Source organism: Onychomys torridus, chromosome 11 (genome assembly GCF_903995425.1).
Source record: "Onychomys torridus chromosome 11, mOncTor1.1, whole genome shotgun sequence".
Lineage (NCBI taxonomy): Eukaryota > Metazoa > Chordata > Mammalia > Rodentia > Cricetidae > Onychomys > Onychomys torridus.
The window spans coordinates 57,158,840-57,175,549 of NC_050453.1; the positions used below are offsets into that span (position 1 = coordinate 57,158,840).

At 40.6% G+C, this 16,710-nt stretch overlaps 1 protein-coding gene across 4 annotated transcripts in view; it reads left to right on the forward strand.

Annotated features, from left to right (window-relative positions):
* Camsap2 (calmodulin regulated spectrin associated protein family member 2) overlaps window positions 1-16,710 on the forward strand; it is an 88,197-nt gene that overhangs the window by 6,402 nt on the left and 65,085 nt on the right. For all 4 annotated transcript variants that reach the window (XM_036202965.1, XM_036202966.1, XM_036202967.1 and 1 more), the window contains exon 2: window positions 12,530-12,789. In XM_036202965.1, coding sequence (XP_036058858.1) covers window positions 12,530-12,789 — 260 coding nt within the window. The remainder of the gene's footprint in view (window positions 1-12,529; window positions 12,790-16,710) is intronic.

A 16,710-nucleotide genomic window follows, 5' to 3' on the forward strand; every position in this document is an offset into this window, starting at 1 on the left:
CTATCCTTGCTGGAAACTCGTAACACAGTGCCAGATTAGAAGTGTATTTGTGTATCATAATGGAAACGATGTCCAGGTTAAAAGCAAGAAGTTAGGAAATGTAGTTTTCCTTTTTAAATAAATGAAGAAACAGGCAGAGAGGGGCTAATTAAATTATCTTTGACCATCCAGCTAAAACATAGTGAAATTTTTCCTTCCTGCCTAGGACCCTGACCTGCTCAGTTTATATTCTGGGCAAGGTGGCATCCTCAGAAATCTTTTTCAGAAGCTCTCATGGAGTACACTTTAAAAAGGCTGAAAGGTTTAAAAAAAAAAAAAAAAAAAAAAGGCTGAAGGGTATACTTTATGTTACATACATATTACCATGAAGAAAAACGAAATCTGGAACTAGCATAGGAAATGGATTCGAGAAGGACTAAAAGTTATGATGGGGGTCCACTTGGATGTGAAAGGTGGTAAATGTAGACAAGTGTGACGAGGTTGGACATGGATAGGAGAGAGTTTCATTTGTAATTAATGGGAAACCCAACTCAAGTTGACTAACAATAAAGAGGATTTATTGGTTTGTAAAACTCCGAGAGTCCTAAAGGAGGATGGATTTCGATCTGAGTTTCTGGGTGCTCTTTTTCCCCGTGACCCCTTTAGCTGTGCCCTTCCTTACGGGTGGGCTTCCTTCTCTAGTTGTCCTGGTACAAAATAGCAGTAGGAGGTCCAGGAATCAGCCAGAAACACAGTTCAGAGCCCTTTCCTGATTAGTACATGTAAGTTCTGCAGTCTTTTCTTGCTGTTTTCTTTTTCTTAAACAAAACCTTTTGATGATACCTCTCATCCATGTATAGTAACAGGAAAGTTTTGTGGCCTCATTACCGCCACGGTTGTGAACTTGGGACCAGTCTTGATCCATCTGTGAATACTTCCATTCCCACCAATTATTTCAGGCAAATCTGAAACTGCTCTGTCTGTCCAAAGGCAAATTAAAATCTACCCATGTCACTGTCATCACCGCAAGTCCCACCCCAAGGCATAAGGATCAGCATTTCTGATTGTTTCATACATTCCTTTTCTTTTTCTAGTGGTCTACTTGTCCCTGTCAGGATATGCAAAAGGGCCATTCGTTCTAAGTTTTCTGCCTTTGTTTTTCAAATAGGTGGACTCCCTCTGTCTCATTTTGTCTTTCTTGAGACTTGCTTGTGGGAGAAAGCAGACTGTTCAAAACAGCTTTTGGGTTTCAGCTGTACCACTCCTGGAAACAAACCCAAAGGACTCTATCCTCCTCAGAGGCACTCACACATCCATGTTTATCATTTTATTTGTGATAGCAGGGAGGCAGAACCACTCTAAGTGTTCATCAACAGATGGGCGAATATTGAAAATGTAGTGCGTAGACACAATGGGATGTCATTGAACTGTAAAGAAAACGGATCATGAAATTGGTAAAGAAAAAATGGATGAATCTGGAAAGTATGATATTAAGTTTGGTCACCTAGACACAGAAAAACAAAATCTCATGTTCTCCTGAATGTCCAGATCCTGCCTATAAGTATACATGTTTACTTATTTATACATACATACATATATATATATATATATATATATATATATATATATATAAATAAAAATAGTGGTAAAGTGCGGGAGAAGTCTAAAAACCTGGAAAGGAGTCCAAGAGGAGGGCCATAGTTGGTGAGGAAAGAGAGAGGGTAGGCCAAAGGTCCCATGGGACGTGGCAGATGAAGAGAGTGGTGTGGGAAGTCTCCAGTGTGGAAGAGGGGAGATGGGGTGGGGGAAATGAGGGTAAGGCATCACAGAGATACGCTTCGTTCAAAAATGTCGTAATAGTGTTTAACACATTACATGCTGATAAAAAGAAATCTTGGGTTTGTTGTTTTGAGACAGAGTCTTATGTAGCCCACTCTGGCCTTGCACATTTGTAGCCAAAGATGACCTTTAGCTCCTGATCCTCTTGCCTCTATCTCCCAGGTAGTTTTGTAGGAATGTGCCAATACACTTAGCTTAATGAAATTTTTTATTCTTTATAGCTCCAGGATTGTTTAACAAGTTTCTTTTTTCTCCTGTATTTCTAAGTTGATAATTTGATATAGAGAATAGATTACATTCAAATAAAAATGTATGTTGTATATGTGGGTTTTGTTTTAACCAGGTGGCACTTCATATCTGGCTATGGTTCCATCACGATGTCATCTTTTGCTCATTGGAATGCCCCTTTAAAAAGAAACTTCTTGCTGCCGGGTATTTGGAAGGCAGAGGCAGGTGGATCTCTGAGAATTCTAGGCCAGCCTGGTCTACAGATTGAGTTCCAGGACAGCCAAAGCTACACAGAGAAACCCTGTTTTGGAAAAGAGAAAGAAAGTTCTCTGTATCGTTTGGTTGCCCTGAGTGCTTTGTGGGAAATGACCCTGATACATTAATAGCCTCTAAGCACATCCCAGGCAGCCTACCCCAGAGGTCTTGGACCAGAAAGTAGACAAAATAACTTGAAATGCTCACCCTTTTAAATCAATCTATGGAGAAGCAAGAGGAAAAAGGTAAGTTAATATAATTAGGATAAGGGGGAAGCAGGAAGAGCCATATTTCAAATTCTGCGGTAGAACATATTTTTATGTCCATCCTTCCTGCCACTTTAGTTTTTCCTGCTCTTGGTATGATCATCAGGACAAGGGTTGAAATCCCAACAAGGAGCCCCTTAGGAAACACAGCCACTGACACATACTGTCTGTCAGAGACACTGGAGGAATGAGCATGCCTGCCACAGTTGACGCTTACCAGGAAGCGTGATGAATAGTCATGGACTTTGTGTTCCTTGGGTAGCAAACATAGGCCAAAATAGGGATCATTGTTGGGTGGCTGGATTAAGGACTCATGAATATTAATTTTTATAGACCCTTTGTCTCTGTATTTACTGTATCATAAATATTTAGTACCGTATATGTGTATATATTTATAGCATGAATATTTAGTATCTAAGTGCTTCATGAATATTAGGATATCTTTATTTTTTCCATTCCCTGTTTGTTATACATATACTACTAACACTTTAATATATTCTATTAAGTCTCTGCTTGCTAAACTTTTCCTTACTTTAAATATCTCAACACAGTTATCTTTAAAAACTACAAACTCACTCATCTTTTATAATAGAATTGAATAGTCTTAAAAGTAAAGGCACATTGAGATATAGGGACAGCAGAATAAATGGTACATTCTTTCCTTTTGTTAAAGGGAAATTGGACCGAGCTGTGAATGACTGGCCCCTGGGAAACTAAAGGGTGTAAAGACTAGGAAGAAAGAACATGGCAATACGGGTGACCAGAATGTGCAAAGGCTTGTAGTTCTTATCATAGTCAATTGGAATTTGGTTTCTAGAAGCCGAGTGTGGCTGGCAGAGACAGGGTCACTTTTTTCTTACAGGCCAGAGGAAGGATTTTAGTCCTCAGAGAAGGAGAAATAATTGAAAACCCTTGGGATGGATGGGCTCTGTGCCATGATTGAATTTGCTTATGCAAAATAAGCAGAGCTTGACTAGAGAGAATGTCTTAATTTTAAATTTGATTTTAATTAATTAAAAATATGTGTGTATGTATGTGTGTGTACTTGTGCATGCAGATGCACAGGTTCTTTCACAGAGGTCAGCATTAAGTGTCTTCCTCTATTGCTCTTTACCTTTTTTTTAAAAGACAGGCTCTCTCAGAACCTGGAGCTCACTGAGTTGACGATGCTTGCTTGGCATCAAAACCCCCAAGATGATCCTGTCTCCTTCCTCCCAGCACTGGGGTTATAGGTATGTGCTGTTGCACCTGCCTTTTTACCTAGGTGCTGGGGATATGAACTCAGGTTCTTTTGCTTGCACAGCAAACATTCTACCCACTGAGCTATTGTCTCAGCCCCAAGTAGGGTATGCTTTGGAGTGAGAACAAAAACGAATCTGGGGAGATAAAATTAGCAATAAATAGAGTAATTGAGATGAAAAGTGCTGATTACATGGACCAAAGAGACATAAGTTGACATGGTAAGGGAAAGATTTGGACTGGCTTCTGAATATTTTTGAGGGCTAAGAGAGGGCAATAGTGGTAATGATGACTCCTTGGTTTCTGTCTTGTACAACTAGATGACCATTGTAGTTCATTGGTGTATGGAACTCTGGAAGATGTTCAGATTTGGCAGGAAATATTGGTAGTCAGCATTTTGAGGTCTTAGACTTTTCCCTTTACCTAGATTTATCAACTTAACATACCATCCAGTTTATCATGCTATTCTCCCTTGCCTGCCTTCTACGCAAATACATATATACATTATATATGTGTGTGTGTACTTATATAGATAAGTACAAATATGTGATTTTTTTTTTTATTTGACTATGCACTGGGGACATTGTACCCCCCTATACTCCAGATAGTTCACTGTATTTCTTTAAATGTAAGTTAATTCTCTTAGATAATCTCCATAAAAAATCAGAAAATTAACTGTGATATATTTTCTAATCCACAGCCCATGTTCAATTTTATTTCAGTGCTAATTATTTCTATTTTATTTCTCATTGCAAAATCAAATCCAGGATCATGCATCGTATGTAGTGTGTTTAAATTCACTTTGAATCTTTAATAGTTTGCAGCCTGTCATGACAGCAGCGTTTTGAAAGCCCACCAGTGAGCTTCAGGCTGAGCTGCGCATCCAGCTTTCCCTTGGCCTCTGTGTCAGCCCTTGTCAAACTCCCTTCACCCTCATGCCTGGTAAAAGCAGCCGGTTTCCTCCGGGAGCTGCCTGGCTCACCTCCTTCCATGGAGTCCTCTTCAGTGCTCCAGAATGCTGGGCCTTCCTTCGCAGATGTCTCCCTCCACCTTGGGTCTGAGTGACTAGAATGGTGATGAGGTCCTGGCATGGGTTCTGGCTCTGCCCCAGAATAGGAGTGCCTACACTGGAGAAGCAGGACACAGAGCTCTTTCCTCAGTTCAGTGGATAGAAACTTGGGGACTAGAGAGCACGTCCCCAATCCCTGGTCATGTCTGCTTTCTCTAGTCCATCTTTGACCTTTCTCACCCGCTTTCTTCTCTTAAGACCACCACCACCACCAGAGCCACCACCTGTTTTTCTGCCAGCAGATGTACCATACCTGTTGCATCTTTGCACAGTACCATCTCTGCATTCCACAGAGCCCTTGGCAAAGGTGTGCCAGCACCTAAAGACAAGCCAAATAGCCCCAAAGATGTTCAAATGGAAGAAGTGTCCTTACCCATTATGTTCCTCCTAAGGTCGGGTGACTGGACATCCTCTCGGACTGTGATACCACGAAGGGCTGGGGTTGGGGAGAGAAGTGGTAACTCTTCTTTCCTGTTAGCCCCAGTGTGCCAACCTTCAATGTTAATTTTTTTTTTTAATAAAATGCACTTTTATCTTAGAAGAAAAATGGGTCAGTTATTTACGGAATGTCTCTGAACTTGGATTTGTCTAATATCGTAGTGATTGAAGTTAATACAAATCTGGCAAAACTACCCCAAAAGATACTTAATCTCTGAATCAGATCACATGACACTTGGTGTTTGTTTTACTCTCAGAGATATTTACTGTGATCATCTGCCAAAGTTTACTCCACTATGAAATGAGTTCTTTACATTAAAAAAAAAGATTTATTTGTATTTTATATGCATGAATGTTTTGCCTGCATGTATGTCTGTACACCACGTGTGTGCCTGGTACCAGAAGAGGTCAGAAGAGTGTATTGGGTCTCCAGGACGTGGAATTACAGAAGGTTGTGAGCCACTGTGTGAGTGCTGGGAATTCAACTGAGGTCTTCTGCAGAAACAGCACTTTTTTTTTTTTTTTGACACAGGGTTTCTCTGTGTAGTTTTGGTGCTTGTCCTGGATCTCACTCTGTAGACCAGGCTGGCCTTGAACTCACAGAGATCCTCCTGGCTCTACCTCCTGAGTGCTGGGACTAAAGGCATGCACCACCACCGCCCAGCAACAGCACATTCTTTTAACCACAGTCATATTTCTCCAGCCCCATTTTTTAGTTAATAATTTATGGGGATTTGATTCTGTAAACTTGTATCTACCTATTATTTTAGCATCCAGTAGTGATTTTGCCTGAATCTGTTATAACTTGATTATTGCTATCATTTCTCCTCATTTATTAGTTGGTACTCTACTTTAAGGAAGAGTTTTTCTTTCTTATGTATTTACTTATTGGGACAGAATCATTAGTTCCTCTTTTATTTAATGAATTACAATCCTTTATTGTTATGCATTGGTATAATCAAATTGCCCAGGTTTGGCCAGGAGGATTCCCTTCCATCTACATCCTACGTCCCCTTGACATAGTCGGATGGCTTCGTACAGCATTTCCTTCCTCTCTGGCATTCACAGGCACACATATGTATGCACATGTGTGTGGGAACAGAGATGTTCTGTGCTATCCTGTATTTCATCTGTACCAGGTTTTGATGGGAAGAATGCTAGAAACTAAGGTACAGGTTAACCTCTAGATTTATTGCTTGTGGAATGTTAATTTAGCAGATAGCTAGCACACAGAACATAAAGCTACATGTATTTTTTATTTTTCTCTGTGTATAATATGTTTTAAATACACTGTATACTGACATTTACCATTTCACACAACACCAAAGTTCCTTCTAGTCTTCATTATATAGTAATCCCTTGGTCACTGAGAAACCTAACTCCTTCTGTGCGTATAGGTTTCTTTGTGGCATTCAAGGGAATTAAGTAGGTGGGCGCTTCCATAATGATCTGGAACCTAAAAGAACTGGTCTGGGGTCATGGAAGGACGGAAGTGGGAACTTCAGCTTGAGAATGCCATTCAGCACCTGCACAGCACTCAGCACGTTGGGAGCGAAGCTCAGAAAAGCAGGGTCTTTCCATTGATACCATCTGTGTTTAGGGGCTGTGCTTTATTTTAGTTACTCGTCAAGAGCCTGCTTGGTGTCATAGTTCTATGCACCAGGGACACAGGGCAGAGACCGAGTTAGGGAGGGCAAAAAGAAAGATGTGAAGTTAGGGGGTAATTAAAATCGCTGAAACGCCAGCTTTTGGGAGTCGGTTCTTAACATCCCCCTTGTTGATGCAGAACGCGCTGTTTCTGCTTTACTCGGCTAGCTGGCTTGTGAACTGACCTGCCTTAGACGTACTGGAGTTACAGTTCAGACTCAGGCTGTCAGGAGTGGCAGCCAGCCATTTACTCACTGAAGCATTTTCCAGCCCCCTTAACATTCTGATAGACAAAACCATCTTTAATTGTAGCTTTCTTAGATTATTGGTACTATGAGTTTCTTTTCCTGTTACTGATTGCTTTTTATGTTTTTCAGTTAATTGAGAGCTCAGAGTTTGCCTTACCTTTAGTTGGAGGTTTTTAAAATTTGTATATTCAAAGTTAGTAATTATTTCAAAAAACTTTCTTTTAAGATTTGAAAAACAAGGAATTCCCTTCCTACCCGCTGCCCATTATTGTTTTAAGAAATCTGTTCCACTTGCAGGTATGTGGATGAAACTGGCAGCTAACCCACTTCTAGACTTTGACCTGAGCCCTGCTGTTGCTACTGCTTCTATGTGGACCTCCAGCATTTCCAGTGCTTGTGATTTCCAAACAGAAATCTAGTCAGGCTGATAATAACACGATTGAGACAGGTCCTATTAAAGACCTGGCACACAAGAAAAACTTGTCTCAAATCCTTTGCAATCTCACAGCGGCATTTCACTCAGCCATTCTGTAATTAGGAAGGTTTTGCTTTTGCTTCTGGAGTTGAGAAAAGAATGAAACATTTTACTTGTTTTTGTCTGTTGTTTTTTTTCTAATATGCTATTTAAGCTCATTTTTTAAAAAAGCATACAGTTCTGAATAACTTTGAAAAATAATCTATAAAGCATTATAATCTCTTTGAAAGTCTGTCTTAAGAATGTCCTTGAGGATTTGTTTCAGGTACTTGTGTTGGGTGTGGTGGCTCACACTTGTCATCCCAGCGCTTAGGACACTGGGACAGAAGAATGGCTGCAAGGTGCTCGCTCAGTGTGGAGTTTTTCTTTCTCTTTTAAGATAACCCCTGTTAGATCTGCTCCTGACAGTTTCTACAAGTATACAGTCCACTCAGATATGTCACCTCCCATGCTCTTTGAAACCCCGACCCTTCTTCCCTCCCCCTCCTTCTGCGGAGCCCCTTCTGCTTCCATTCATCTTGTTTGGTGACTTGATGAGTTTAATCAGGACCATCTGTGCGGCCAGGGGTTTAGAGCTAATGTTTGGCACCTGGTGGGCTAACTCAGTGGTATACACGACGAGACAACATCTGCTCTTCTCCTAGAATCTATGAGTAGCCAAGAGTCTAGCAGGGAGGGCCATGAGATACATGATGTATTGATAACAGGCTCATTGCAGGCAGTTTCAGCTGCTGTGAGGACATGATTATATTGGCTGTGCTGTGCCAGAAGATAGCTTTCACACCAGCTCTTACCTTTACACCCTCCCATCCCCGCTTTTTTTTTTTTTTTTGCCAGAGCTGAGGATGGAACCCAGGGCCTGCACATGCTAGGCAAGCGCTCTACCACTGAGCTAAATCCCCAACCCCTGGCTTTTTTGTTTTTGTTTTTGTTTTTTTTTTCAAGACAGGGTTTCTCTGTGTAGCTTTGGCGCCTTTCCTGGATCTCACTCTCTAGACCAGGCTGGTCTCGAACTCACAAAGATCCGCTTGCCTTTGCCTCCTGAGTGCTGGGATTAAAGGTGTGTGTCGCCACCGCTGCCGCTGCCACCCACCGCCACCACCACCCGGCTCACCCCTTCTTCTGTAATGTTTCCCAACCCTTAAGCAATGTTTCTCAACCTGTGGGTCACAACCCCTTTGGGGGGATCAAAAGGGTCACCTGAGACCATCAGAAAGTAGATATTTACATTATAGTTCATAACAGTAGCAAAATGACAGTTATGAAGTAGCAGTGAAAATGATTTTATGGCTGAGGTCACCACAACATGAGGAGCTGTATTAAAGCGTCTCAGCATTAGGAAGGCTGAGAACCACTGCCTTAGAGGGTGTGAATGACTTCAGGGCTGAACCAGTTCAACCATCACCACCTGAGCAGCCACATGCTCTGTATTGATTGCTGTGCTTTGTAGAGAGAAGCTTCTCTGATTAAGGCTGAAGGCAGCCTGTGATGTAAAAAGATGAAAACAACTTGGTATCACGACAACTTTCTTGTTCCTTAGGGGTTGGAAAATACTTTTGGGGGGTTCCACACTGGGTTTCTTTGTGGACCCCTGGCTGTCCTGGAACTCACTCTGTAGAACAGGATGGCCTTGAAATCCGAGATCCTCCTGCTTCTGCCTTCCCAGTTCTGGGATTAAAGGTGTGCGCCACTGTAGTAGAATACTATTTTACTACAGGGGTGTTACTTTTGTTTATGTTGCGTTTGTTGAACTCTGTGAAGCTGTTACTGTGCCTGTCCAAAACACCTGATGGTCTAATAAAGAGCTGAATGGCCAGTGGGGAGGCAGGAGAAAGGATGGGCAGGGCTGGGAGGCAGAGAAGTGTATATAGGAGAATCTGGGAGGAGGAGGAGGAGGAGAAGAGATCTAGCAGCCAGAGAAGGAGGAGGATTCCAGGGGTCAGTCATACCCAGCTGCCCAGCATGCCATGGAGTAAGTGTAAGATTTACAGAAGTAAGAGAACAGGAAAAGCCCAGATGCAAAAGGTAGTCGGGATAATTTAAAGTAAAAAGCTGGCTAGAAACTAAACCAAGCTAAGGCTGGACATTCACAATTGATAATAAGCCTCCTGATTCATTTGGGAGCTGGGTGGCGGGCCCCCAAAAATAACAGAAACAACAATAAGCCACCACTGCCTGGCAAAAAATATTTTTAAAGCATATTTGAAGTAATCTTTTGTTTGTAGACAGGGTTTCTCTGTGTAGTCCGTCATTGTCCTGGCTGTCCTGGAACTCGATTTGTTAGGCCAGGCTGGCCTTGAACTCAGATATGCCCCTGCCTCTGCCTCCAAGTGCTGGGTTCAAAGGTGTGCACCATCACACCTGCCTGCCTAAATGCTTTCTCTTCTCCTTGTACCAGGGTTGTTTTCAAAGTAGACCTGTCACCTAAGGTTTATGGTATGCTTTAATAAAATGAAAATAGCCCTCGGCCTTGCATCTTCCACCCTTGTGGTCCTGGAATATCAAAGCTGTGCTTACTGTATTACCTGCTTAGAGCTAGAGTTCTGTATTTATAGCTGTGTGTCTTGGGGCAAGATAACTGTTGATAAGTTTTTTTATATCAAACACATGTAAAAAGGTGGTTAGGATTCATGTTTAGAGCAATGCCTGACTGACAATGTTCTAAGTATTTACTTCTCTTACTTGTCTGTGTATTGCCTTACTTATCTTTTTCACCAAGTACTGTAAAGCTGTGTGAATTTGTATAAAGGGATGTGAAACGTTTAAGTAGATGTTGTGTGGATGTATTTGTATGTGTGCTGGCTTGTTTTATGTCAACTTGACCAAGCTAGAGTAATTTGGGAAGCAGGAACCTCAATTGAGAAGATGCCCCCGCCAGACTGGCCTGTGGGCAAGTCTGTGATGCATTTTCTCAATTTGTAATTGGTGTAGGAAGGCCCAGCTCACTATGGTGTCCTAGATGCTATAAGAATGCAAGCTGGAGCTGGTTGTGGTGGTGCACACTGGTAGGATTTGCTGTAGGAAGTGGAGGCAAGAGGATCATGAGTTTGAGGCCAGCCTGGAAAAAAATAATAATGCAAGCTGGAGAGATGACTCAGAGGTTAAGAGCACTGGCTGCTCTTCCAGAGGTCCTGAGTTCAATTCCCAGCACCCACATGGTGGCTCACAACCATCTATAATGGGATCCAGTGCCCTCTTCTAGCCTGCAGGCATATGTGCAGGCAGAATACTGTATACATAATAAATAATTTTTTTTTTTTTTTTAAAGAATGCACACTAATACAAGCCAGCCATGAAGAACAGGGTAGTAAGCAACACTCCTCTATGGTTGTGGCATCTAGGTTCCTGCCCTGACCCCCTCGGTGATGGGCCATGATAGCCTATGATGTGGAACTATCGACTGAAATAAACCTTTTCTTCCCCAAAATGCTTTTGGTCATGGTGTTCTATCACAGCAATAGCACCCTAACTAAGACAGGAAGGTAGACAGATTTAAAATCCTAGTAATGAGTACTCACTTTTTTTTTTTTTTTTGCACTGCTAGTGTTTAGATGTCAAGATTACCTATATTCATCATTTTTACTGCTATTGTGGGAAATGAAATATCCGCTGAGACATTTCATATTAATTATCTTTCCTTTTTTTTTTTTTTGGTCTTTAGAGACAGGGTTTCTCTGTGTAGCCCTGGCTGTCCTGGAACTCACTCTATGTAGTCCAGACTGGCCTCGAACTTAGATGTGCCTGCCTCTGCCTCCAAGTGCTGGGATTAAAGGCATGTGATACCACTGCCCAGCTAATAATTATTTTCATAAAATCTCCTTAGACATTTTATAATAATTATCTTAGTATAATTTTTCTTTAGTGCGTTTTCTGTTACTAGCTTCTGGTTAGGTACTATGACACTAAAATATAGTGCCAGCACTGAAGTCTGAAGTTAATGCCAAGCCTTGTGTTAAATTTAAATTTGGCTCACCTTTGGGTAGCTTAGGCAGCTAGGAAGGAAGGAAAGTGTTTTCAATTATTAAACATGGATGATATTTTTAGATGTCTTCAAAATCCCAAATTTATAGACTTGCTCTGACCTCTTTCTGAGTCCTATATTTCCTGTTGCTCACTGGGTATTTCTGTTTGGACATTTTTACTATTGTTTCAAACTCAGTATGTCTAAAACTGAGCTTACCCTCTTTCTTCCAGAATTAGTGCAGCCTCTGCTTTTCAGTTTTCTATAATACTAGCACCCTTTCTGTATTAGTTACTTTTCTGTTGCAGTGATAAACCATGATCAGAAGCAGAAGAAGAATTTATTTTGGATTATGTTTCCAGATGGGTAAGAATTGGTCATGGCAAGGAGGCATGGCATCCAGTGGCAGGCATGGCAGCAGGAACAGGGAGCTTAAGGAAGAGGGACCAAAAGTTAGGCAGTCTCAATTCTCCCACTTGGTAGCTGTAAAACTTTGGGCATAAGATTTCTCCTCTTAGGTGGCACAGACAGAAGTCTTCAACAGTGGGTGCATTTCCTGATTGACTGCATGTGTAGCTAGTCACTGACAGGGTTAGGAACCATGCATGTGGGCATGCCTTTATCAGTCACCTTGTCTCCTTGTTTGCTTCTGGTGTGTATCTCAGAACCATGTCTTCTATAAAGGGAATTCGTATCTTTCCTTTTATGCCCAGGTTCCTCCCCATCTCGCCCCCCCCCCCCCCAAAAAGAAAATCATCTTGCCAGTTAAGGGTATTAATATTTTTAGAAATAATCTCAAGTTCTGTGATGTGAATGGTAATTATTAAATGATATGCATTTTTAATAGAAGTCTTATAAAAATATTTTCCCCCTTAATCTTTATAGAAAATGTGCCAGAGGAACTTCAAGAACCATTTTACACAGATCAGTATGACCAGGAGCACATCAAACCACCTGTTGTTAATCTGCTTCTGTCAGCCGAGCTGTACTGTCGTGCTGGGAGTCTCATCCTCAAGAGCGACGCAGCGAAGCCCCTCCTGGGCCATGATGCTGTCATCCAGGCATTAGCACAGAAAGGCCTTTATGTCACTGACCAGGAAAAATTGGTAACTGAACGAGATCTCCACAAGAAACCCATACAGATGGTAAGTCTTTGTATATGTAAGATCATTTCAAGTTTGAAGTGCACTGTTTGTGTAAAATAGAAGGAAAAATGTTTGAATTTTTTATGGCTTCTATACCTAGAGTTTAAAAGCCATCTTGTTCTTGTAAAATTTGTTTCTAAGTGAAGGAAGATTTTGACAAACTATTTTGGAATATTTGGAGCCTTCTAATGTCTGGAAGAAACAATTATGTAAATTCCAACTATTTTAAAGTATTTTTTCTTTAACTAAAATGTTCTTGTTTTAGACATTAGCTATAAGAGATGGAAAATGGATCCTTGACTATTTTTATAAGACAAAAATTGGGATTTGTATATTTTCCTATAGGGGGTGGGGCTGTAGCTCAATGATAAGATTGGTACATGAAAGACTTTGCCTGGGTTTGATTCCCAGCACCATATAAAGATAATATGTAAGGGGATGAAGAAAATAACTCAACACACATGCATATTTAAGTGCTTTGTTCAAGCATGAGAACCAGAGTTTGGATCCCAGCAGCCATGTTAAAGGCCAGGCATAGTCCTCTGCAGGCCTGTGACTCTATCACTTAGTGGGCAGAGACGGATGATTGATGGGGCTGGCTGGCTGCTAGCCTAGCCAAAACAATTGAGAGACAGACCCTGCCTCAAAGGTGGAGGGTGATAGAGATGGACAGTTGACACCCTTTTTTGGCTTCCATGTATATACACCTGTGCACACACAAAAATAATATTTAAAAATGGGAAAAAATCACAAATGTAAGCATTTATAGGCTTCAGTCATGGTAAATTCTTATGCATTAGATATTTTAGCTTACTTAATAACCATTGACTCATTCTTGTAGAAAATACATGTAGAAGGATCCTAAGTGGATTTAATATGTAAGAACTCATAGTCTATAGACATAAATCCAGATCTTTTTAAGCTCACTGTATGCTTTGGGAAAATATAGGTATCATCAAGAATATTACTAAAAAGCCAGTCTTTTGAGATGGCTCAGTGGGTAAGAGCACTTGTCATACCCTTGTGAGGACCCAAGTTCAAATCCCCAACACTAAAAAACACAAGCCAAGTGTAGTCATGTGACCCTGTGAGCGCACCAGTGGGGAGTGTAGATACAGAATGACCCCTGGTGTTTGCTGGTCGCCAGCCTTGCTCCACAGTAAGTGGGGGCTTTGGAAGAAGGAGGTGGAGAAAGGTAGAGCAGAATGCCCTGCATATCCTTTGGCCTCTGTATACGTACACAGATGTGCACACCCATACCCAACATACACAAAGCATGCTAAAAATGAAAAAGTGGTTTGCATGCTTAAATTGTTTTTCATGAGAATAGTAGTCTTGGGATAAGGACTGTTGTGTATAAACCTCAAGAAGAGTGACCAGATCACCAAGCCTAGCACTAAAGAGGAAGTGATGGTATACTGCGCTTCCTGCTATCTTTCTTTAAAAAACTCACTTTAACACTTGTAACACATTGAGGATAATCTCTCAAGAGTAGTTTAGTTAAAAATTGATAATAAATTTTTAGCTTACTTAATAACCATTAACTCACTCATTCTTGTAGAAAATACATGTAGAAGGATTCTAAGTGGATTTAATATGTAAAATAAAAATTTATAATAAATTTTTAAGGATAACCTAGAATATTAATCCTTTTCCACATATGAGATTTTCGATTTTCATTGATGGTTCCAGATTCACATATGGTTACCCTCTCTGACTTGTGTACATGTGTGCATATCATATGTAAACCATTCACTAGCTCCAAGGACAGTTCTATTCTATTTCTGAATATGCAACATTCAGCTCTTCAGGATTTACTCTTAGATGGATTCAGATGGCAGCTATATCTACTTCTAAGTAATTGGAAGTTTCAAGGCCAAGTAGATAGGCAGCACACTGTTGACTTTGAAACAGCATTTGCTTAGGAGCTGCTCTTTGAGACACAGGTGGGTATGGGAAGGTAACCCAGATGTCCTTGACATAGGTTATCTGACTTCAGTCTTCTAAGTTTTTCTAGTGCAGTGAGTCTGTGTGCAGATACAGAGTGAAGGTACTTGGAGGACTGAGTTAGAAATAAAGAGTTTGGTAGATATCTAGTTACTCAGGTTTCTTTCACCCTAAAGAGCTTGCTGACAAATTTGAATGTTTATTATTTAAAGACTAACTTAAATAACACATTGTGTTCTTCTTTGTCTAACTCTGCCATCCAGTTGTTGGCTGTTAAAACTTCAGACTAGACTACACTGACTTAACCCTTTGTAGTGTCACATTTACTGACCTGTATTTTAATTGAATTGTGCTTTGAATTTTTGTCAGAATTCAAAGTTTTTAGTTGTAACTTTTTTATTGTTGCTCTTGTAATATTATATTACTCTTTTAAAAGCCCATGTGAGAACATTTTACTGGTAACATTTTTTAAGAAACTTTTTGAATGTAAAATAGGAGTTATTTGAATTACCAGTTGCTTCTTTGTCTTGCTTTTTAGGAGGCATCATCTAAAAAAATGTTATAAAGTGAATGTATTGATACTGCTGTGCAGTTCTGAATAAGCTTAGTGGTTTCAGTATATTTTATTTCTGTGTGCATGCCTTACAGTTTTGGATCAGAGTGAATATAACAGTAGCACAAGTATCATCTTGACTTTTTAAGACATAACAGTCTTCCTGATTCTTTTTAAAAAGATGTACTTTATGTATGTGAGTATTTGGTCCATGTGCATGTGTCTGCACCTTATTCATGCCTGCTGCCTATAGAGGCCAGAAGAGGGCACTGGGTCTCCTGGAACTGGAGTTACAGCTGCCTTTAGCCTCCATGCAGGTTCTGGGAACCCTGGTCCTCTGCAAGAGTAGAAAGTGTTCTTAACAGATGTGCTAGCTCTTCAGCCCCTTAGTCCTTTTTGTATCAAAGTCTAAGACAGTGGAATATTTAATATTTAAAGAACTAATTTAAATGATAGGTTTTCCCCTTTTTTGCCTCCGCCTTCTAATTGTTGATTGTTAGAACTTCATACTAGACTACATCCAGCTTCCCCTGCAATTGTATATTTTGTGAGAGTGGTTTTTTGACAAAATGTTTTTAGTTTCTTCTGGGAAATGGGGTTAAAATGGGGTGAGAGGGATGAATGGAACTTTCCTTGTTATTCTGTATCAGTAACATTTGTATGTAATTACATATACTATTTTAAAACTTACAGAGAGGAAATTTAAATTCAAGTAGAAGTGATCATAGTCTGAAGTGGTTTCACAATCAGTCTTGAGTCTGCATCAGTAGATTCAACCAAGCTGGAACTGAAGCTACTTAAGGAAACAAAACAAAACAAAAACTGTCCATAGTGAACTGCTTTTCTCCTGTTATTCTCTCAACAATATGTTTTAACAGCTATGACATAGTGTTAACGCTATGTCGGGTAGTGTTGTTGGTTGTTTTTGCTCTTTTGCGGGGGGCCTACCACCCAGCTCCCAAATAAATCACACATGGAGGCTTCTTCTTAATTATAAATGCCTGGCCCTAACTTAGCTTATTTCTTGCCAGCTTTCCTTAACTTTAAACTATCCCATCTACCTTTTGCCTCTGGACTTTCACCTTTCTCTTACTTTTGTGTATCTTACTTCCACTCTTACTCCATGGCTGGCTGGGTGGCTGGCCCCTGGCATTCTCCTCTCCTTGTTCTCTTGCTCTTTCTTCTTCTCTCACTCCCTGATCTCTCCTCCTATTTGTTCTCTCTGCCTGCCAGCCCTGCCTATCCTTTCTGCTGCCTCACTATTGGCCCTTCAGCTCTTTATTAGACCATCAGATGTTTTATACAGGCACAGTAACACAGCTTCACAGAGTTAAACAAATGCAACATAAAGGAATGCGATACATTCTTACATCATTAAACAAATGTTGCACAGCACAAACAAATGTAGCACGTCTTCAACT